This window comes from Fundulus heteroclitus, unplaced genomic scaffold, assembly GCF_011125445.2.
Source record: "Fundulus heteroclitus isolate FHET01 unplaced genomic scaffold, MU-UCD_Fhet_4.1 scaffold_59, whole genome shotgun sequence".
Lineage (NCBI taxonomy): Eukaryota > Metazoa > Chordata > Actinopteri > Cyprinodontiformes > Fundulidae > Fundulus > Fundulus heteroclitus.
This window is the reverse complement of record NW_023397022.1, coordinates 450,604-473,038: the sequence shown is the minus strand read 5'-3', so window position 1 is coordinate 473,038 and position 22,435 is coordinate 450,604. Positions and strand designations below refer to the sequence as shown.

Genomic DNA, 22,435 nt, shown 5'->3' with positions numbered 1-22,435 from the left:
TGATGCCGTAGGTTTTGGTTTAAACCTTGGTCCAGCTGGACAGAAATAAATGAACATTTATTCAGAATCAATCATTTATTCATAACTGAATAAAGTCTTCATCCTGTTCTAAGCAGCGGCGCAGGTCCAGCTGCTCCTCTTCATCGCCACTCTTCGGTAGAAGGCGCTGAAAAGTCTAACCACAGCGCAGGCGCGTAGAAGAAGTCTAAACCCGGAAGTGACGTCAGACTGGCCGGTTGTCTGACAGCTTTTCAGGTGAGACGGAATAACTTTGCTGTTTTTACTCTTTAGTCACTTTAACTTGCAGAGAGACGTCACGGTGATGACATCACTCTAACCCGGTAGGCTTCAGACGGCTGACGTCACGGCGTGGTACTTTAGCCACAGTTAGCTGTTAGCATTTAGCTTCTTCTGGCTGCTGCCTAAAACAGGCCTGGTGTACCGCAGTTAGTGCTCAGCCAATCACGGTAGAGCTGCAGGGAAACAGGAAGTAGACCAGAACAACCGGCCGGCGACAGGTGACAGGTGACAGGTGTAGTGTGGTTCCGGTCTGCTGTTCATCTGGACTCCGCCTGCAGGAGTTCGCGTCTGAGTCAAAGTGTCGTTTCAGCTTCGGGATGAGCAGCCGAGGAGGAGAGCAGGAAGGCCGGGGAGCAGCTCCACAAGCCGGGGCAGCTGAGAGGGAGGACGACGAGGAGGACTTCTATGACTGCCAGGAGATCATGGAGGCTCCTCACTCCCCGGAGGAGCAGCAGGAGGACAGCCACAAGGACGCTTCAGGTTCAGAGGAGGTTCCTCCAAAAAACCCGGACAGCATACCTGACCATGGAGACACCGACAGGGAGACAGGAGGAGGACGGCAGGAGGAGGAACCTGGTGAAGAGAAGCTGGAGGAGGAGGAGGAGGAGGAAGAGCATCAGGACCAGGACTCAGACTCTGAGCTGAAAGATGAGGAGATGCCCAAAGGAGTAGAGTTTGATGATGACTACCTGAGGGAGGTGGAGAAGGAGCTGACAGAGGAGGAGAAGGAGGTAACGCGTTGTTATACATGTTTACACCTGTGGAGAGCAGTTTACACCAGTTTATATCGTTTAGACCTGTTTACATTGTTTAGAGCAGTTTACACTTTTTTGGAGCAGTTTAAATTTTTTACACCAGTTTATAACTTGTTTACGCCTGTGGAGAGCAGTTTAGACCTGTTTACATTGTTTAGAGTACATTTTTTAGACCAGTTTAAATGTTTTTTAGACCTGTTTACATCTTTTTAGAGCAGTTTACAGTTTTTTGGAGCAGTTTACACTTTTTTACACCAGTTTATAACTTGTTTACGCCTGTGGAGAGCAGTTTAAACCTGTTTACATTGTTTAGAGTACATTTTTTAGACCAGTTTAAATGTTTTTTAGACCTGTTTACATTGTTTAGAGCAGTTTACACTTTTTTGGAGCAGTTTAAATTTTTTACACCAGTTTATAACTTGTTTACGACTGTGGAGAGCAGTTTAAACCTATTTACTTTGTTTAGAGTACATTTTTTAGACCAGTTTAAATGTTTTTTAGACCTGTTTACATCTTTTTAGAGCAGTTTACAGTTTTTTTGGAGCAGTTTGTTTAGACCAGTTTATACTTAGAGCAGTTTGGACCTGTTCAGACTGGTCAGGCAGTTGGCCAGAGTATTTGTAGAGCATGAGTAGTACACTAAGTAACAGGAAAGATTTTACGGATAATAGAGCATTAATAGAAAAACTGTAATATTAAAGTGATAAAGTAAATATACATGCAGTAAAATAGCCAGTAGACTGCTAAAGTATTCATGGGTTAGCTGCAGTAAACTTTAGCGGTAAAACACAGCCACGTCTACTTTTCAAGCTGTGATTAATAAACGCAGGGACGTAACTCAGAGCTAGCTCACAAACCGGAGAGACGCTGTTTCATGAAATCTTTATTCAGATTCGGAAGAGATCGGCAACACACAAATAAAAACACAAGCACTGTTTCTGTTAGGATAATAGTGCCCATATTTATTATTACCCACAGAATACAGCAACACAAAACAGCAAGCAACTTCTTAAACACTATTTCTGCTAGAATAACTATGTCCTTCATTATTCCCCACATAATATAGCAAAGTAGCAAGCATCAAAGCCGACAAGCTTTCAAACAGGCATGATGTTCATCTGGTCTCTCACCATGGCACAGAACTGGGAAGTCGGTCAGTCCGGTTAGAGCAACATCCACACGGCCGGGCGTCCTCCCACGGCAGACTTCATTGACTGAGGGCGGGTCCCTCCTTTTTATACCCATAAACAAAGTATCAGATGGGAGCCACAGTGGCCAGTTCTTTTTTTTTTTTTTGAGCTCTAGTGGCTCGCTTTTTATTACAGTAGGCTGACAGGAAGGGGGTGGAAGAGGGGGAGAGACAGGCAAGAAAGGACCGCGGGTCGGATTGGAACCCGGGTCGACTGCGTTGAGGACTAAGGCCTCCGTACATGGGTCGGCTACCCGCTGCGCCACCAGCACGCCCGAGAGTGGCCACTTCTCTCTCCTATCTGAGCTGTTCGTCCCGTTTCCAAAACAAAAACCATTCCAAGCATCTCAGCAGTGTGTGAAGCAAAATAACGTTGCGACATGGCACAGAACTCAGAATACAGCAAATATAAGCAAAATAAGGAATACAGAGATTGAATCAGTCTTTCTCACAACACATTGTCATAAGTTCCACCACAAGTTAAAACAAGTTATAGCAAAATATCACATGTTGTTCTTAGTTTTATGTGAGCAACATAATAACAGAGCACGAGCATATATGTTGCTCTTAGTTTAAAACTAACCAGTTTTTCCCAAAATACATTGTCAAAGAACAAAATAATTATTTAATATATGAGAAGCTCCGACACAAACCGGAGAGACGCTCTGACACAAACCTGGACATCTGGAAATGTTTCCAGATGACCTCCTGAATTGTTTTATCTTAATTATTGAGAAGGTTTCAGGGCGTTTTCAGACGACTTCCTGATGACAGTTCAGCTCAATCTTATCAGCAAAGTAATTTTAAGAATATTAATTGGTCAGTGATGTAAACCTCCACCAAGTATGTAGTTACCTACAGGGTGTTTGCTTCAAAATGATTAATTAAATAATAATTTGTGACAACTAATTAACTTTCAATAAAGGGTGTTATTTTTAGTTGTTAAAAAGATTGATTCCATCAGGATCACCTCAGTTTAACTCGCTGAACTCAAACGTCTCCCTAGTTTAATGGGAGCTTCCTGTCTACGGTGTGAGTTATGTCCCTGGTGGCTCCCCCTGGAGGCAGTTAGTGGTGCTGCCTCTGTGCTGGGTGTCAGGTCCATTTAGTGCCAGGAAGTTCATAAACCCAACAGGTTCTGTTAGATCTGGACCTGTAGGACTGACCGATGCACCTGCAGGACGAAGCATTCAGGTGACAGGGTTTCTGCAGTAAAACTCAGTGTTTCTGTTTCAGAGTCGTCGGCAGCAGAGTGTCGCTCTGAAGGAAACTGGAAACAGCCTCTTTAAAGCTGGAGGTGAGTACCAAGCAGTTCATGTTTTAGGAACCTGAAGCGTCCTGAACAGGACCTGCACTTTAAAGGAGACCTATCATGATTTTCAGTTCTTCCTTTTCTCATAGAAACCATCTTGTTGTGATCTATCTACAGTGCAGCTGCAAAGCTTTGCTCTGAATTCCTCGTTTTTGGTGCCCCAAAGCCTCCCTTTCTACTCTTGTTCTGCAGAGTGTCTGAGAACAACTCGTTTTGGTGCCGTCTCTCTAAATCTAAAGGATTTTAGACCCGCTTAGACATTTTTTTAATACACTGGGGGTAGGGCTGCATGATTAAAATACATCTTATTGATTTATTTGGATTTGCAATTTATTAAAATGTCATTTTTGGAAAATCTACAGAAAATAAATTTGGCAATGTCCTCCTTAGACTTTCATGCAATTTTGCACTCAGGTTCGTTCACACCGAACACGAGGAAGGCACATTTTTTGCGATGATCGCCTGGTTGGTCATGTGACCTCTCGACAACTCAGCCATTCCCCTCCGGCTCCCAACGGCGTGTAGTCTAGTAGGAGGAGCGGTGGTCCTGTTGCTCCTGTCTGTTTAACTCACTGTGGGCTGTATGTCAGGTGGAAAGCTGAACGTCGGCGCCTGGGTCCACCAGAGACGCTGCCGGCAGGTATGACCACCTGGAGCTGCGTCTGGATGACGGCCGCTTCCAGCAGTCTGTCCAGGACCCAGACTGACGGCTACGGATCATCTGGGACACAAACTACAGGCGTCCTCAGTCATTAGACCCGTCGTTGCTCAGTGGACATGGAGCCTAATTGTACCGTCTAAATATGTTACGCATAAAACACATTTTGGTGCTTAAATAAATGGATGAGGAGCAACTTTACCAGAATTAACAGAAAAGTTTAGATTGTTGAACTCAAGCGGAATCTCGCTTGGCTCCATTTGCCCAATCGTTTGCAACTCTCTCCTGAACATACCTTCACACGCGATAACGTGGAAATCACTCGCTATGTTCGCCTTGTTCGCGTACCTCAGCAGTCCCTAAAGGGGGAAATATTTAGGAAAATATGTTGTCGGAATACTCAAAAACCTTTTTAGACTTGGACTTAGACATCTTTATTGTCATTCTGTATGAACAGAGTGCATACAGCACACGACAGTGTAGTGGGATTACAGGTGGAATAAGGTGTGGGAGATTACTTAACTATTAAACCGTAAAAAAGAAAGAAGACACGGGGAAACGAGGTCATTACAATATAAATTTAACGTTGGGTTGTGTACTATTTAAATGGATAATAAAGTTCAGCAACGTTGGTAATGTCAGATAAAGATGCAATATGGCGCACAGTCTGATGGCAGCAGGTGAAAAAGCTTCTGCAGAACCTGGTGGACCTGCAGCGGATGCTGTGGAACCTCTTCCCAGAGGGCAGCAGGGAGAACAGTCTATGGTGGGGGGGGGGGGGGGGGTGTGAGGGGTCCCTGATGATGTTACGAGACACACAGCGCTGAGATGAAATGTCTTTAATGGAGGGAAGAGGAGCCCCGATGATCCCTTCTGCTGTCCTCACCACTCTCCTCACGTTCTTCCAGTCGGAGGCACTGCAGCCTCCACACCACACAGAGAGACAGCTGGTCAGAATGCTCTCTATGGTGCTTCTGTAGAAGGTCGTGAGGATGGGCGGGGGCAGGCGGGCTCTCCTCATCCTCCGCAGGAAGTACAGTTGTTTCTGTGTCCTCTTCACCAGTGACGTGGTGTTCTCAGAGCAGCTGAGGTTCTCCGTGATGTGCACCCCCAGGAATTTGGTGCTGCTGACCACCAACACTTTAATTTCTACATTTACTTCTTGTTCTGCGTTATTCTGAAGTTACACAACTGAAGCCTTTGTTGGATGTAAAGTCATTGTGTAAAACCACTAGCAGCAAACATTATGCTGTCAGTGTTTACAGGGCGGCCATCTTGTTTTATAAGCGTTTCACAGCTTGTTGCTCGTTGAATTCAGGACAACTCACTGACCAGATGATGGAGAGAAAAGCACAATTTTACAAATCATTTCTGTAATTTCCTTTTAATCGAACAAAAAGCGGGAAAAATCAATTCGTCAGATTTGTTATGTTATGATTGTAGATTTAATTTTAAGCCATATGGTGGCGCCCTGGGTGGGGGTGATGAGATGAATTGTGGGATAATTCACCCAACAACCCAACATTTCTCATCCTCTTTTTGCTTCGGCTTCCTGCAGCTTGAACCACAAAATCACTGTGAAAAAAATAAAAATGCCGGTTTGTGAAACTGTTCGGCTGGAAAATTGTTCAAAAAACAGAGAAAGCTGAACAGGTTGAATTATCGGACCCAACCAGAACCTAAACATGTCTGCAGCTTCTGGAGACTCAGAAAGATGGATTTAAAGGCTAAAAAGTGGATTTTGGATGAAATGTCCCTTTTCATACAGATCCTCTGCAGATTTATGTTCCTGCCAAAGCTGAGCTGATCCAGAACCCAGAACCGGACTCTGAAGTACCATGCCACCCAGCTTTTGGGTCTGGTGAGGGTGAACCTGTCTGGTTCTGGTCAATTCTGATGAGACTCTTGGAAGAAAGGACAGTTGATAATGTTGTGGAAGGTCTAACAATAGAAATGTGTATAAAAAGAAAAGGACTTTATTGTAAATTGTGTAAATGGATCGCCGGTGTTGATCCGCTCAGCGACTGCAGGGAGAACACCTGCTGTGTCCACCAGGTGTTCTCCACAGGTACACTATGCATTTATCAGGAGTTATACAGCGGAAGCATTGGGAACTATTTGGTAGCATAGAACTGGGAGGTTATAAAACAATTATATTAATGAAGCTTATGAAAAGTTTTTAAAAGTTTAAAACTGTTGATTTTTACAAGTCGTTCAGGAGATCCAATGAAAACAGCTAAAGTAACTCCAATAAACAGAAATAGGGATTACAGGCCGATTTCTCTGCTGCCACTAATTAAACTGAATTAAACAGGTTTATCTACAGGAATAAATCTCTTAATCATTTCTAGCCCCCCCACCCCCAGTTTAACCCTGTTGTGTTCCTGCAGACTGGAAGGAGGCCGAGGAAAGCTACACGGAGGCGCTGGCTGTGTGTCCTGTTGCCTTCAGCAGAGAGAGGGCCGTGCTGTTCTCCAACAGAGCCGCTGCCAGACTGCATCTGGTAGGCCTGAATCGGCTAATATTTATCATAACAATTTGGTTTTATCTCCACAACGAGAAATTCCAACTGGTGGTGTCTGAAAACCCCCAAAACTGCCAGTTTTGTTATTTTTGCTGTTTCCTCCACCAATAAATATCAATAAATTCAAAAATATAAGTAAATTCAGTTACTGTGTGCAGTGTGGTAATAAAATCAGACCAGAGTCCTGAGGAAACATTTTGTTTAAACATAGGTTACATAAATGTTTTTAAGGACAGTGTTTGTGCTTATGGGGCGATAATTGACATTGAAAAAGAAGCAGTAAATAGTCTTTTACCATAATTTTTACCATTATCACACATTACCACAATATATGGTGATAAAATGTAAAGTCCTTTTGGCCCCCCCCCCCCGCCCCACTAGAGCTCCTTCTGCATACCAAAGGGAAACTAAATGTTGCTGTAGATGCTGATGGCAGGAAGGATCTCCTGTAGAGGTCTAAGAGCGGCTCTGAGAACATCTGAAGAACCTGATGAAGAGGAGGCTCAGGTTGTCCTTCATGTTCTTCATCTTATGAAGGACCCGTCTGTGCCAAGTCATCTCTAGAGGTTCTAGACAGTTCCCCAGAACCTTCTTCATCAGCCGGCCGTCCATCTTCTTCCGCTTATCTGGGGTCGGGTCGCGGGGGTAGCAGCTTCAGTAGGGAGGCCCAGACGTCCCTCTCCCCAGCCACTTGGGCCAGCTCCTCAGGAGGAATCCCAAGGCGTTCCCAGCAGAGAGACATAGTCTCCAGCGTGTCCTGGGTCTTCCCCTGGGTCTCCTCCCGGTGGGACGTGCCCGGAACACCTCACCAGGGAGGCGTCCAGGAGGCATCCTGACCAGATGCCCGAGCCACCTCAACTGGCTCCTCTGGACGTGGAGGAGCAGCGGCTCTACTCTGAGTCCTCCCCGGATGACTGAGCTCCTCACCCTATCTCTAAGGGAGAGCCCAGACACACTACGGAGAAAACTCATTTCAGCCGCTTGTATCCGGGATCTCCTTCTTTCGGTCACGACCCAAAGCTCGTGACCATAGATGAGGGTAGGAACGTAGATCGACCGGTAAATCGAGAGCTTGGCCTTTTGGCTCAGCTCTCTCTTCACCACAACGGATCGGTACAGCACCCGCTTCACAGCAGACGCTGCACCAATCCGCCTGTCCATCTCCCGCTCCATCTTCCCCTCATTCCTGAACAAGACCCCAAGATACTTGAACTCCTCCACTAGGGGCAGCACATCCTCCCCAACCCAGAGAAGGCACTCTACCCTTTTCCGGTTCAAGACCATGGTCTCGGATTTGGAGGCACTGATTTTCATCCCGGCCGCTTCGCACTCGGCTGCGAACCGCTCCAGTGAGAGCTGTAGATCACGCCCTGATGAAGCCAATAGGACCACGTCATCCGCGAATAGCAGAGACGCAATCCTAAGGCCACCAAAGCGGATCCCCTCAACACCTTGGCTGCGCCTAGAAATTATGTCCATAAAAGTTATGAACAGAATCGGTGAGAAAGGGCAGCCTTGGCGGAGTCCAACTCTCACCGGAAACGAGTCCGACTTACTGCCGGCAATGCGGACCAGACTCTGACACCGGTCATACAGAGACCTGACAGCCCTTATTAAAGGGTCCGGTACTCCATACTCCCGGAGTACCCCCCACAGGATCCCTCGGGGGACACGGTCGAATGCCTTCTCCAGATCCACAAAGCACATGTAGACTGGTTGGGCAAACTCCCATGCCCCCTCCAGAATCCTGCTGAGGGTGTAGAGCTGGTCCAGTGTTCCACGGCCAGGACGAAAACCACACTGCTCTTCCTGAATCCCAGATTCGACTATCCGACGGACCCTCCTTTCCAGAACCCCTGAATATGTGTATATATATATATATATATATATATATATATATATATATATGTGTATATATATATATATATATATATATATATATATATATATATACACATTTATGTATGTATATATACACATTTATGTATGTATATGTGTGTGTGTGTGTGTTTATGTGTTATGAATATAAGGACGAATTTGTTAAATCTAAACATTGTGGTCTTCATTATTTCATAAAACCGTGTCACATGTGAACCTTTAGGAACAGACTTTTTGGGGGAGTATTAAAGAGGTAAAATTATTAATATGAGAAAAAAAGTCCTAGGTCAATAAAGTAAAAATAAACAAACAAACACAAAAAAGATAATGTTATGATAAAAACATCATATTATGAGAATTAAGGGGGAACATTTCCAGAATAATCAGTTTGCAGAATTATTTCACTCCTGGAGTAATAGAACCAGGTTAGATTATTTTAAATATTTTTATTCTTTTGGAGAATAAATTCAGGAGAATGAAGCTAAAGGGATATGAAAATAAACTTGTAATATTACAAAAAAAAAAAATACTACGAATACAAAGTATATTCAGAGATTAAAGTCCCTCTGATACTGTTTAAGTGACTGAGTAACTGCAGATTTGCCACATTCAACATGGCGGACGCTCTGACGCATCACAGCATAGGCAGAACCCGCCCAACGACGAGTCTACTCTTATATTATGTCTATGATATTATGTCTATGATGCTAACTGCAGCATGCTAACAGCAGCATGCTAACAGCAGCATGCTAACAGCAGCATGCTAACTGCAGCATGCTAACAGCAGCATGCTAACAGCTTTGTGTCCCTGCAGGAGCTGAACGATGAGGCCATCTCAGACTGCAGCAGAGGTACGTCAGTGACGTCACGTTTGCTGAATAAATTAACCAATCAGCTCATTGGCTGACGCACCGTGTGGTTACTGTAGCCATAGGTCTGGATCCAGACTACCTGCGGGCGCTGCTGAGGAGGGCGGAGCTTTATGAGAAAACCCAGAAGCTAGATGAAGCCCTGGAGGACTACAAGCAGGTTCTGGAGCGAGATCCAAGCAACAGCGGAGCCAGGCGGGCCTGCATGGTGAGTTCATGACTGGATGCTGAACCTGTGGGGCTCCTGGGCTCTGAAGCAGGCGCTCTTCAGGTGGTGAGCGCTGACACGTGTGAGGATGGCCTCAACATGCTTCTGCTCAAACTGGCCTCTGTGACAAAAGGCGGCATGTTTACTTTCCCTAAACTCTCCAGTTTTAGCTCATTGTCTGACTCTTGGTGCTGATTTCTGCTCGTGGGAATCGTCCTGAAAGTATCACGGTTGTTCTGTGATGCTGAAGGTCACCTTCTGCTCTGGGGTATGAAAAGGAATCAGTTCTGATGATTCCTGTCCTACAAAGGACAGACGAAGCTTCGTAGGTCAGATGGAGAACGTGCTAACTCCACACAGAACGGCCCCTGCCGAGCCCGGGATTCAAACCCGGGACCTTCTTGCTGTGAAGCGAGAGAGCTGACCACTACAAACGTTTTTCTCATGCTTGAACGTCCCTCACCTGTCTCCCTCACCTGTCTGTCCACCAGAGGCTGCCTCAGCAGATTCAGGAGCGAAACGAGAAGCTAAAGGAGGAGATGATGGGTACGTGCTGCACCTGAACACATCGCCTCTCACTCATTCCCCTGAGACTCCTGGTCCCTGAACATGTCGCCCGTCTTGTGTCACAGATAAACTGAAGGACCTGGGGAACCTGATCCTGAGGCCGTTTGGACTCTCCACCAGCAACTTCCAGGTCAACCAGGACCCCAGCAGTGGATCCTACTCCATCAACTTCGTCCAGAACCCCAACAACAACCACACCGGATGACGCCGTCTTTTAATCGGCGACAGGTCGAGGCTCCTGGTCCGGTTCCTGGCCCGTTCCACCGGACCGGAGCCGTAACCTGCTGCTATGGATGCTTCAGGTACCGCAGGACATTGTGGCGTTGCTCAGACTGAGGACTGAAGCAGGCTGACACCATCTGCTGTATCAGCTGTTAATAAAGGAAACAGGAAATGATGCAAGCATGTTTCTGTGAGGGCGGAGCTTAATTGGTTTATTATGAACAGGTGAGGCGGAAACAGGAAGTCAAGGTGATTGGTCAGTGAGCTCTCCTGGACAGCAGCATCTCTCTGATGTTGTCCTCCGCTTCTTTGACGCTGCGCTCCAGGTACACCTTCTTCTGCTGAAACACAGAGGTCAAAGGTCAGGGAGGCGGGTTCAGCCCAAAGTTTCCATCCAGAGCATAAAAACACAGTTTTAGGATCTATTCTGTTTGCTACATGATGGTAATTACTTCTACATCACAGGTTTTACTCTAAGATCAGTAGAGACTGACATGATGATGTCATGGCTTTGTGCCAATCTGATAGGTTACCTGGAGGCTTTCAGATGAAACGTCAGAACGTCGCATTAAACGGGAATAAAAAGATAAGTTTCCTGTTCTGGTGTCGAGTTAAATCTGCCTTTCTGTTTAAACCATGATTTTAAAATAAAGCTTCATCTTGATTCTGAGCATCTGAATATCAGGCGGGTCTGAAAAAGTATTTATTAGGTCTTAAATATCTTACATTTAAGGCGACTTCACATGCATGACCAATGCTCTGTTGACTCTGAGTTGTTTTATTAAATGTATTTAGAACTAAAAAGGTGCAGCCAGCCAATCAGAACTGATGACGCTGATTTAGCAACAGAACCAGGTTAAATCCTCTGAGAATAGCAGCTTCTCTAAAAACATGAAGGTGGGACTTCAGGCAGCGCTGGTACCGTGAGAACGGTCACAGACGACGACTATCAGCCGGTTCTGCTGCTCTGGACCCGACCCAGGACCAGCAGTGGTTCTGCTGCTGTGGACCCGACCCAGGACCAGCAGTGGTTCTGTAGCTCTGGACCCGACCCAGGACCAGCAGTGGTTCTGCTGCTGTGGACCCGACCAAGGACCAGCAGTGGTTCTGCAGCTCCCGTTAACGACCTCCGTGTGTTTTCGGATCAGAACCGACATTACGAGGTTCTCTGGATTCTCCACACGGTGACCAGACGCCATCGAGGCATTTAGGATGAAACGGCTCACAGAACCGCGTTGGACTGGTGGACTGGAATCAGAACTGGACCTGTCGGGTTTCTCTTCAGTTAACTCTGAACAACCAGAACCAAAGAGTCGGGTCAACGGCTAAACGAAGCTCGTTAAAGTGTTTTAGCAAACAGAATTATTACTGACATTTATTATATTTAGGTATTTGGTAAAACGGCTTCTCATGTAGCAACTTAAATCATAAAATCCGATTCATATTTAAAAATGACCAGACAGAGACATTTATAAGGTTATGCTCAAATATAGAAATCTTAAAAGGTACTGGTGCCAAAAGTATAATTCATAAAACACAAATTCATGCAGGAGAAACTTATGAAAACAATAGTAGGTAATATATTAATCAGAAGATTTCTTCCATTCATAATATCTGCTGTTTACAGTAAATTTATCTGAGCCTGGGCCAAACAGGAGGGACCATATCTATCTATCTATCTATCTATCTATCTATCTATCTATCTATCTATCTATCTATCGATAGATAGATAGATAGATAGATAGATAGATAGATAGATGTGTGTGTGTGTGTATATATAAATAAAACTTCTCATCCCCGCTGAAATGGTTACTCAAGTTTGCTGGAAAAAGCCTCTGACCAATCGGTGAAGCTCTGATTCAGTGCTGTGGCCTTTTTTCCGCCGTAGAACCGCGGCGGTTCTCTCCAGGAACCCTGAAAGCTCTCAGTGATGCAATTTTAGGAGAAATCTTAGAAGTTTACCTCAATGAGATTAAAGTTATTCTGAAAGCATCTCAGGCCTTCAATGGAAAATGTTAGGAGCAGGAAGGTGGAGGAAACAGAGAGCTGATTGGCTGAGCCACTGGACAGAGAGAGCTGATTGGCTGAGCCACTGGACAGAGAGAGCTGATTGGCTGAGCCACTGGACAGACAGAGCTGATTGGCTGAGCCACTGGACAGACAGAGCTGATTGGCTGAGCCACTGGACAGACAGAGCTGATTGGCTGAGCCACTGAACAGAGAGAGCTGATTGGCTGAGCCACTGGACAGACAGAGCTGATTGGCTGAGCCACTGAACAGAGAGAGCTGATTGGCTGAGCCACTGAACAGACAGAGCTGATTGGCTGAGCCACTGAACAGACAGACCTGGGAATCTGGGCTCCTTACCTCCAGCTCTTTGATCTTGTCATCGACGGTCTTCTGTTTGTCCGTCAGCAGGCTGTCGATCTCCTCCTTGGACTGCAGGATGAACCTGAAAGAGCGACACGCGTCACTCGCCACCTGCCGACGGCAGCTGGTGATGTCACAGCTCAGGTGGGCGGACTCACATGCGGCCGACGCCCTCGTAGAGGCGCGTGTTGCTGGGCAGGGTGGAGATCTCGGCCTGGGTCAGCTTGGTGTGTTTGTGGACCCGGCTGAGCTGATCGATCTGCAGGTCGGCCAGCTTCACCTTCTGCTGCGTGTCGATCATCTTGACCTGCAGCTCAGAGAAGGCCTGAGGAGACAGGAGGCGTCACTCTGAGCACAAAACGCAGCCTGCACAGTTACACAAGCTCCACCCTCAGCTCCACAGCAATGAGCAAACCCAGCAGGATAATTAGGACAGCTCCACAAAACAGACCATTTACAGGAACCTGGTATGCTGGAGGCTGCGGCGCCCCCTGCTGGTTCCACCAGTGATTGTAGGGAACAAACTGCTCCTGTTCTTCACCCATAACTCTTCTTTTCTGCGTTTGTTCCACAAACTGGTGAATAAAGATGACTTCTCTGCTTTCTTCCCTTTGCTGTAAACTGTCTGTTGGGCTTTTTGTGCTTTAATCACATTTATTAAAACCAGCTCCACGTTTAACCTTCTAAACATTTAGAATAACTACAATACTGCCTCTATGTGATCACATGGTTACAACCTACATTTCTACAAACTACTAAATTCTGTTAAATAAGTTTATTCACATATTTTACTGGTGACTTTAGCCTAAATGTTTCTGGAAACCTCAGTAAAAAGATCAGAAGGACATTAATCCCAGATTTAGACTCTGAATTATCCTCCTCTGGTCCTTCTGCTGTTGACCTTCTGTTTTATATATTAGTGTTATATCTTAGATTATATATTAGTGTTATATCTTAGATTATATATTAGTGATATATCTTAGATTATATATTAGTGATATATCTTAGATTATATATTAGTGTTATATTTTAGATTATATATTAGTGATATATCTTAGATTATATATTAGTGTTATATTTTAGATTATATATTAGTGTTATATTTTAGATTATATATTAGTGTTATATTTTAGATTATATATTAGTGATATATCTTAGATTATATATTAGTGATATATCTTAGATTATATATTAGTGATATATCTTAGATTATATATTAGTGATATATCTTAGATTATATATTAGTGATATATCTTAGATTATATATTAGTGTTATATTTTAGATTATATATTAGTGTTATATTTTAGATTATATATTAGTGATATATCTTAGATTATATATTAGTGATATATCTTAGATTATATATTAGTGATATATCTTAGATTATATATTAGTGTTATATTTTAGATTATATATTAGTGTTATATTTTAGATTATATATTAGTGTTATATCTTAGATTATATATTAGTGATATATCTTAGATTATATCGTAGTTTATATCTTTATTTCACTGCTGACTTAATGGGAGCTTAACTTAAATCTCACACGCCTTGGCGGCTCTACTGTCTCTCCCTCCTGGTGTCGGTTCTGGTACTGTTAGCCCAGTCTGGACCTGCTGGGTGACCGGAACCTCCCGCTGAGGAACAATGAGGTTCTGTTCTAGCCGAACTTTAGCCTGCAGCCAGAGACCCACTGCTCTTCTCAGCAGGGCGGAACAGAGTCAGGTATCAGAACCGTACCACCAGAACCCTTGCTCTCTAATCAGAACCTCTCGTTGATCGATACATCTCTGCTTTTGGTTCTGGTTCTGATGCAGCACTCACATGTACCGTGTCTGCAGGCTAGTAGGTAGCGGCTAACTGCTAGCCGCTACCTACTAGCCGCTAGCGGCTAACTGCTAGCAGTCTCTAAGAACAGGGGAGTTGCACAAATAACAGAGAATACAGTTCAGTATGCGACCGAACCACAAACAGAACCGGTACCTTCTTCAGTTCCAGATCAACGGGGGCTGCCATCTTTAGCGGAACCAACGCGCCTCCTCTTCGTGGCAGTTAGCAGCATGTAGACGCCGGCCGCTGGGCTCATTACTGCCCCCCAGAGGTGAAGACATGTCAGCGGCTGGTTCTGGTCTTCTTGACCATAGACATCAATCACTGAGCTCAGTGGTCGTTGGGCGCAGGTTTGCACGTCAACGTCACCGCCATGTTGTATGTGGCAGAAAAAAGTTGAGTTCTGTTGTAGTGAACATGGATCAGAGAAGATTCCTCATTCCTGTGCTGCATGGAAATGTATTCTGGCTGATTCACTACTTCTATCTGCCTTCTATAAACTAAGGCTGCACCATGTTGCAAAACTGGACACACTAAAGCTGCAGAGTGGTAACACCAGAAAAAGCTGTGCAAGACCATTCTTTTTCGAGGTTTTTAGCTTGCAGACAATACAGTAAAAAAATACAATAAAGTAAAAAAAAAACATAAAAGTGGTAATGTTATGAGAAAAACGTCATATTATGAGAATTAAGAGGGAACATTTCCAGAATAGTCCCAGTTTGCAGAATTATTTCACTCCTGGAGTAATAGGGCCAGGTTAGATTATTTTAATTATTTTTATTCTTTACGAGAATAAAGTCAGGAGAATGAAGCCAAAGGGATACGAAAAAGAACTTGTAATATTACAAAAATAAAAATATTATGAATACAAACGTATATTCAGAGATTAAAGTCCCTCTGATACTGTTTAAGTGACTGAGTAACTGCAGATTTGCCTCATTCAACATGGCCGACGCTCTGACGCATCGCAGCAGAGGCAGAACCCGCCCAACGACGCGTCTACGTAGATTATGTCTATGATCTGGACCTAAATGCCTGCTGCCCGTCCAGCAGAAACCTTCACCCGTGATTTACTTCACAACAATCTGGAACTGAACCATCATCCTTTCCAGAAGACGTCTCTGTTGGCTTTATCGCTGCCTGCATGTGGAAACAAAGACATTCATGTCCTCACATGCTCAGGTTCCGCATCTGCAATATAAACATCCGGTTAAAGCTTTTCCAGATTGCATGTCAGCAGCTTAATTAATTAATTAATTAATTGACCCCAGAGAGCCAGACCCGAACCCACAGGAACCTGTTGGTGGCGCTGATGCGCCATTCTGCGGCCTGCACAGATAAAGACAAACAATAGAAGAAGAAGAAGCTCCGCCCCCGGAAAGAGAACTCTGCGCGCCGAGTTTAATCTGCGAAGCGGCTCGCGCGCTTTTCAAGCTCATTCTGTGTCCCCGCGCGCTCAGAGAAGGTTCACCTGAGCAGGTAAACCGGCGCAGCCTGCGAGAATCCTTCCGCCATCAGCGGCCAGACATGGCGACTCCTCCCAAGCGGCTCCGCGGAGCTCCGGCCGGCTCCCCGCTCCGCGGCTCCCGCAGACACAGGAAGGTCTCCATCGAGGGAAACATCGGTGAGTTCTGCTGCGGGTCCACAACGTCTGAGCGTCGGTAGCCAGAGGTAGGGCCAGAGCTGGCCAGGTGAGTTAACCTGTGTGTGTGTGTGTGTGTGTTTGCGCGCGCGCAGCTGCAGGTAAATCCACCTTCGTCCGGATCCTGCAGGCCGCCTCGGAAGACTGGGAGGTGATCCCAGAACCGATCGGGAAATGGTGCAACGTGCAGAGCGACAGCACCGATGTTTACCAGGTGAGGATGAGGAGGGAGTACTGGTCATGGTGAAGGTTAGAGTCCAGCAGGAGGTCCAGCAGGAGGTCCAGCAGGAGGTCCAGCAGGAGGTCCAGGACTACATGGAGCCTCTGAGCAGATGTCTCCTGCTGCACAGATGCTGCCTTCCATTGCCCTCGGAAATCCGGCCTCCGCTCTGATCAATCAATCAAAGGCCGCCATAGTCGATTTAAGGCGGATTGTGGGATCCAACATGGCGGCTCCTGCATGAACAACAGGGAGCTGTGATAAATATTACTAGTAATATAGTAATAATAATAAGTAGTAATATCATCTCTATTGTCATTGAAACATACATTATAATAAAATGTGTTCTCTGCTTTTAACCCATCACCCTTGGGGAGCAATCTGGGGTTAAGGGTCTTGCTCAGGGACCCAGAGTGCAGGCGGTGGGGATCGAACCGGGTACTTGCACCCCCCCCCCCCCCCCCGTAGTATTACACTACACCGCTATAAGAGTCTAAAATCTCTAAACTAAACACATTAAACGTGGTGTTTGCATGTGGAGCGTCTGTTTATACGAGCAGCAGCTCTGCTGGCCGTCGCCATGTTGGATTCCTGACCTTCAGTTGTTTTTACTTTGAATCCCGACTTGTCTGACTGCTAACCGGAAGGCTTTTTACTCGGGTTCACCTCATTCCCTGCCCTCGTTCCGCTTTCCGAGGCACATTGAATGCACCAAGAACCTCCAGAGTGGGAGGAGCTTAGGAACATTCCCATTAGAGCAGGTGTACGAAGACGTTACCTGTAAACGGCTTCGTCAGAGCAGAAGCACCTGGTAGATCTTTGTGGTGTTGCCAGGTGGAGTGACCGCAGCACAGGTGAGTCTGTTGTGGAACAGGACCAGTGTCAGCAGGTAACTCTCATCGTTGCACGCACCTGGACGGGACACACACCTGCTGGCCCGCTCTGACCCAGTTCACCTGTGTGTGTCCATGTGTTCAGGAACTGAGCTCTTCCCAGAAGAGTGGAGGGAACCTCCTGCAGATGATGTACGACAAACCCAGCCGATGGGCCTACACCTTCCAGGTAGCTACACCTGACGCCTTCCCCTGCAGTCGTGCTGCTGAGCCACCTGTTTCACCTGTGTGACTCACCTGTGTGCAGACTTATGCTTGCCTCAGCCGGGTCCGAGCCCAGCTTCAGCTTCCATCAGCCAAACTGCAGCAGGCGGAAAATCCGGTTCAGTTCTACGAACGCTCCGTCTACTCAGACAGGTAACTGTTACTGGGACAGGTAACTGTTACTGGGACAGGTAACTGTTACTGGGACAGGTAACTGTTACCGGGACAGGTAACTGTTACTGGGACAGGTAGCTGTTACTGGGACAGGTAACTGTTACTGGGACAGGTAACTGTTACTGGGACAGGTAGCTGTTACTGGGACAGGTAGCTGTTACTGGGACAGGTAACTGTTACTCAGACAGGTAACTGTTACTCAGACAGGTAACTGTTACTGGGACAGGTAGCTGTTACTCAGACAGGTAGCTGTTACTCAGACAGGTAACTGTTACTCAGACAGGTAACTGTTACTCAGACAGGTAACTGTTACCGGGACAGGTAACTGTTACTGGGACAGGTAGCTGTTACTGGGACAGGTAGCTGTTACTGGGACAGGTAACTGTTACTCAGACAGGTAACTGTTACTGGGACAGGTAACTGTTACTCAGACAGGTAACTGTTACTGGGACAGGTAGCTGTTACTGGGACAGGTAACTGTTACTGGGACAGGTAACTGTTACTGGGACAGGTAACTGTTACTGGGACAGGTAACTGTTACTGGGACAGGTAACTGTTACTGGGACAGGTAACTGTTACTGGGACAGGTAGCTGTTACTGGGACAGGTAACTGTTACTGGGACAGGTAGCTGTTACTGGGACAGGTAGCTGTTACTGGGACAGGTAACTTACTCAGACAGGTAACTGTTACTGGGACAGGTAGCTGTTACTCAGACAGGTAACTGTTACTGGGACAGGTAGCTGTTACTGGGACAGGTAACTGTTACTGGGACAGGTAACTGTTACTGGGACAGGTAACTGTTACTGGGACAGGTAACTGTTACTGGGACAGGTAACTGTTACTGGGACAGGTAACTGTTACTGGGACAGGTAGCTGTTACTGGGACAGGTAACTGTTACTCAGACAGGTAACTGTTACTCAGACAGGTAACTGTTACTGGGACAGGTAGCTGTTACTCAGACAGGTAACTGTTACTCAGACAGGTAACTGTTACTGGGACAGGTAACTGTTACTGGGACAGGTAACTGTTACTGGGACAGGTAACTGTTACTGGGACAGGTAACTGTTACTGGGACAGGTAGCTGTTACTGGGACAGGTAGCTGTTACTGGGACAGGTAACTGTTACTCAGACAGGTAACTGTTACTCGGACAGGTAACTGTTACTGGGACAGGTAGCTGTTACTCAGACAGGTAACTGTTACTCAGACAGGTAACTGTTACTCAGACAGGTAACTGTTACTCAGACAGGTAACTGTTACCGGGACAGGTAACTGTTACTGGGACAGGTAACTGTTACTGGGACAGGTAACTGTTACTGGGACAGGTAACTGTTACTGGGACAGGTAACTGTTACTGGGACAGGTAACTGTTACTGGGACAGGTAGCTGTTACTGGGACAGGTAGCTGTTACTGGGACAGGTAACTGTTACTGGGACAGGTAACTGTTACTCAGACAGGTAACTGTTACTCAGACAGGTAACTGTTACTGGGACAGGTAGCTGTTACTGGGACAGGTAACTGTTACTCAGACAGGTAACTGTTACTCAGACAGGTAACTGTTACTGGGACAGGTAGCTGTTACTCAGACAGGTAACTGTTACTCAGACAGGTAACTGTTACTCAGACAGGTAACTGTTACCGGGACAGGTAACTGTTACTGGGACAGGTAGCTGTTACTGGGACAGGTAGCTGTTACTGGGACAGGTAACTGTTACTCAGACAGGTAACTGTTACTGGGACAGGTAACTGTTACTCAGACAGGTAACTGTTACTGGGACAGGTAACTGTTACTGGGACAGGTAACTGTTACTGGGACAGGTAACTGTTACTGGGACAGGTAACTGTTACTGGGACAGGTAGCTGTTACTGGGACAGGTAACTGTTACTGGGACAGGTAGCTGTTACTGGGACAGGTAGCTGTTACTGGGACAGGTAACTTACTCAGACAGGTAACTGTTACTGGGACAGGTAGCTGTTACTCAGACAGGTAACTGTTACTGGGACAGGTAGCTGTTACTGGGACAGGTAACTGTTACTGGGACAGGTAACTGTTACTGGGACAGGTAACTGTTACTGGGACAGGTAACTGTTACTGGGACAGGTAACTGTTACTGGGACAGGTAACTGTTACTGGGACAGGTAACTGTTACTGGGACAGGTAGCTGTTACTCAGACAGGTAGCTGTTACCGGGACAGGTAGCTGTTACTCAGACAGGTAACTGTTACTCAGACAGGTAACTGTTACTCAGACAGGTAGCTGTTACTGGGACAGGTAACTGTTACTGGGACAGGTAACTGTTACTGGGACAGGTAACTGTTACTGGGACAGGTAACTGTTACTGGGACAGGTAACTGTTACTGGGACAGGTAACTGTTACTGGGACAGGTAGCTGTTACTGGGACAGGTAACTGTTACTCAGACAGGTAACTGTTACTCAGACAGGTAACTGTTACTGGGACAGGTAGCTGTTACTGGGACAGGTAACTGTTACTGGGACAGGTAGCTGTTACTCAGACAGGTAACTGTTACTGGGACAGGTAACTGTTACTGGGACAGGTAACTGTTACTGGGACAGGTAACTGTTACTGGGACAGGTAACTGTTACCGGGACGGGTAACCGTTACCGGGACGGGTAACTGTTACCGGGACGGGTAACTGTTACCGGGACAGGTAACTGTTACTGGGACAGGTAACTGTTACCGGGACAGGTAACTGTTACCGGGACGGGTAACCGTTACCGGGACGGGTAACTGTTACCGGGACAGGTAACTGTTACCGGGACAGGTAACTGTTACCGGGACAGGTAACTGTTACTGGGACGGGTAACTGTTACCGGGACGGGTAACTGTTACCGGGACGGGTAACTGTTACCGGGACAGGTAACTGTTACCGGGACAGGTAACTGTTACCGGGACAGGTAACTGTTACCGGGACAGGTAGCTGTTACCGGGACAGGTAACCGTTACCGGGACAGGTAGCTGTTACCGGCAGGAAACGGCAGGTGTCAGCATGAAAGACTTCTAACATGTTTAGTCTGTTGCTGTCATTTCTAAGTGACACCTGGCAGGTGAGTCCTGGTGTCACCTGGCAGGTTTCTGTGGATCCAGTCTGAAGTGATTAAAGCCGAGGGGACTGGGAGTGTTGGTGTGACGGCAGCTGTGTTCACCTGAGCTCTACCTGTCTCTCAGGTACGTGTTTGCTTCTAAGCTGTTTGAGAGCGGCGACCTGCTGGAGACGGAGTGGAGCGTTTATCAGGACTGGCACACCTGGTTACTGAAGCAGTTTGAAGCGGATATCGCCCTGGACGGCATCATCTACCTGAGAGCCCCCCCACAGGTAAGGATGCCCCTCACACCTGCAGTCTGGGAACGTTTGGGGGACGTGGTTCATGTGCAGCAGCATCCACCTGTTCCTCAGGTGAAGAACCAGGTTCTGTGGAGCTTTTCCTCAGATCTGATTACCGACCTGCAGCTGAGATCCGAGTCAGAGAATTGGTCTGAACACCTCACCTGGACACACCTGTGAAACCACAGATCCACTGCTGTACCTGTCCTTGTCTTCAGGTTCCTCTGCCCTCTGAGTGTTTGGTGGTGCCTTCAGGTGTCTGTGTATTTTGCAGCGCTGCATGCAGAGGCTGCTGCACCGCGGCCGGGAGGAGGAGCAGGGGATCCCTCTGGAGTACCTGGAGCAGCTTCACCTGAAACACGAGGCGTGGCTCTACCACAGGAACCTCAGGTAACCGAGCATGCTCAGACGGTGTCTGCTGCTGCCTTCAGGGTCAGTGGGAGAAGCCATTCAGCTGTCTGTGTCTGCAGGCTGGACTTTGAGTACCTCGGTGAGCTTCCTGTTCTGGTTCTGGACGTTGACGAAGACTTTCAGAGCGATCGGATCAAACAGGCGGACATCGTTGATCAGGTGAGTTTTGGTTCTGAAAACCCGACGCACAGCCGGTTCTGAAGCTTGACCAGGACTGCGTTGATCTGCAGGTCCGGGAGTTTCTCACCGCTCTATGAAGCTCCACCAATCACAGCTCAGGGCGTCGGCAGCAGGCCTTCTGGTTGGATAACAGCTGCTCATGATGTCATCTTTTAATGACTTTGTAAAGTTTTGTTTTTCCTGTGTTTTTTTTTTTTTGTTGTTTTTTTTATATATATATAGTTGATGTTAAATGTTGGGGGGGGGGGGGTATTTAAGCTTCAGTTTCTGTGTGTGCTCAGGTTTCCTACACACTGAGGTGTCAGTGAACCTGTCACAATGCCTTTAGGCTCTCTGTAAATAAACTGAAATCAAACCCAGCCTGTGTGCTGCCTCTGTATGAAGGTTATTTTGTTCCAGAAGTATTTGTGCCTTGTAAGCATGAATTTGAAGTTGTAGAGAGAGTTACGCCTTCATTTTCATTTTTAACACAAATGTCTCACAGGTAAAAATGATCTGTAGCTTGTGGGTTGTACCCTTGATCAGACAGCAGGGGGCGCTGCCTGCTCCGTCAGTCTGTACCAACCAGAAATACTAATGTGGTTACTACCTTGTTGCCTTGGAAGAACAGCTGTCACTGTCTGATCCCTGGTCGGTGTACCTTCAGGCAATTCGTTTTATTTCTGGAAAACCAAAAACGG

General features: G+C 46.4%; 3 protein-coding genes across 6 annotated transcripts; 2 read left to right on the top strand and 1 right to left on the bottom strand.

Annotated features, from left to right (window-relative positions):
• Positions 1-130: 130 nt before the first annotated feature.
• Positions 131-11,146, top strand: ttc1 (tetratricopeptide repeat domain 1). 2 transcript variants are annotated; one of them, XM_012853584.3, is made up of 8 exons: positions 131-255; positions 611-1,031; positions 3,481-3,541; positions 6,605-6,717; positions 9,431-9,467; positions 9,545-9,693; positions 10,185-10,239; positions 10,326-11,146. In XM_012853584.3, the coding sequence occupies exons 2-8, from the start codon at positions 618-620 to the stop codon at positions 10,463-10,465; spliced, it is 969 nt and encodes a 322-aa protein (XP_012709038.2). In that variant the 5' UTR covers positions 131-255; positions 611-617; the 3' UTR covers positions 10,466-11,146. The 2 variants fall into 2 exon arrangements, with proteins under 2 accessions (XP_012709038.2, XP_021166817.2); XM_021311142.2 differs by having other exon boundaries at positions 241-525.
• pfdn1 (prefoldin subunit 1) lies at positions 10,668-14,976 on the bottom strand. 2 transcript variants are annotated; one of them, XM_012853586.3, is made up of 4 exons: positions 14,837-14,976; positions 13,011-13,177; positions 12,850-12,934; positions 10,668-10,823 (listed from the first exon to the last, which is right to left on the bottom strand). In XM_012853586.3, exons 1-4 carry the CDS (start codon positions 14,867-14,869, stop codon positions 10,740-10,742), a joined length of 369 nt encoding a protein of 122 aa, XP_012709040.1. In that variant the 5' UTR covers positions 14,870-14,976; the 3' UTR covers positions 10,668-10,739. The 2 variants fall into 2 exon arrangements, with proteins under 2 accessions (XP_012709040.1, XP_012709042.1); XM_012853588.3 differs by having other exon boundaries at positions 10,668-10,820.
• Positions 14,977-15,708: 732 nt separating this feature from the next.
• On the top strand, positions 15,709-22,115 carry LOC105918498 (deoxycytidine kinase 1). 2 transcript variants are annotated; one of them, XM_012853585.3, is made up of 8 exons: positions 15,709-16,307; positions 16,421-16,539; positions 17,524-17,607; positions 17,686-17,795; positions 21,008-21,155; positions 21,439-21,554; positions 21,635-21,734; positions 21,806-22,115. In XM_012853585.3, the coding sequence occupies exons 1-8, from the start codon at positions 16,211-16,213 to the stop codon at positions 21,830-21,832; spliced, it is 801 nt and encodes a 266-aa protein (XP_012709039.2). In that variant the 5' UTR covers positions 15,709-16,210; the 3' UTR covers positions 21,833-22,115. The 2 variants fall into 2 exon arrangements, with proteins under 2 accessions (XP_012709039.2, XP_021166818.2); XM_021311143.2 differs by lacking the exons at positions 15,709-16,307; positions 16,421-16,539 and adding an exon at positions 17,030-17,399.
• The last annotated feature ends 320 nt before the right edge of the window (positions 22,116-22,435 follow it).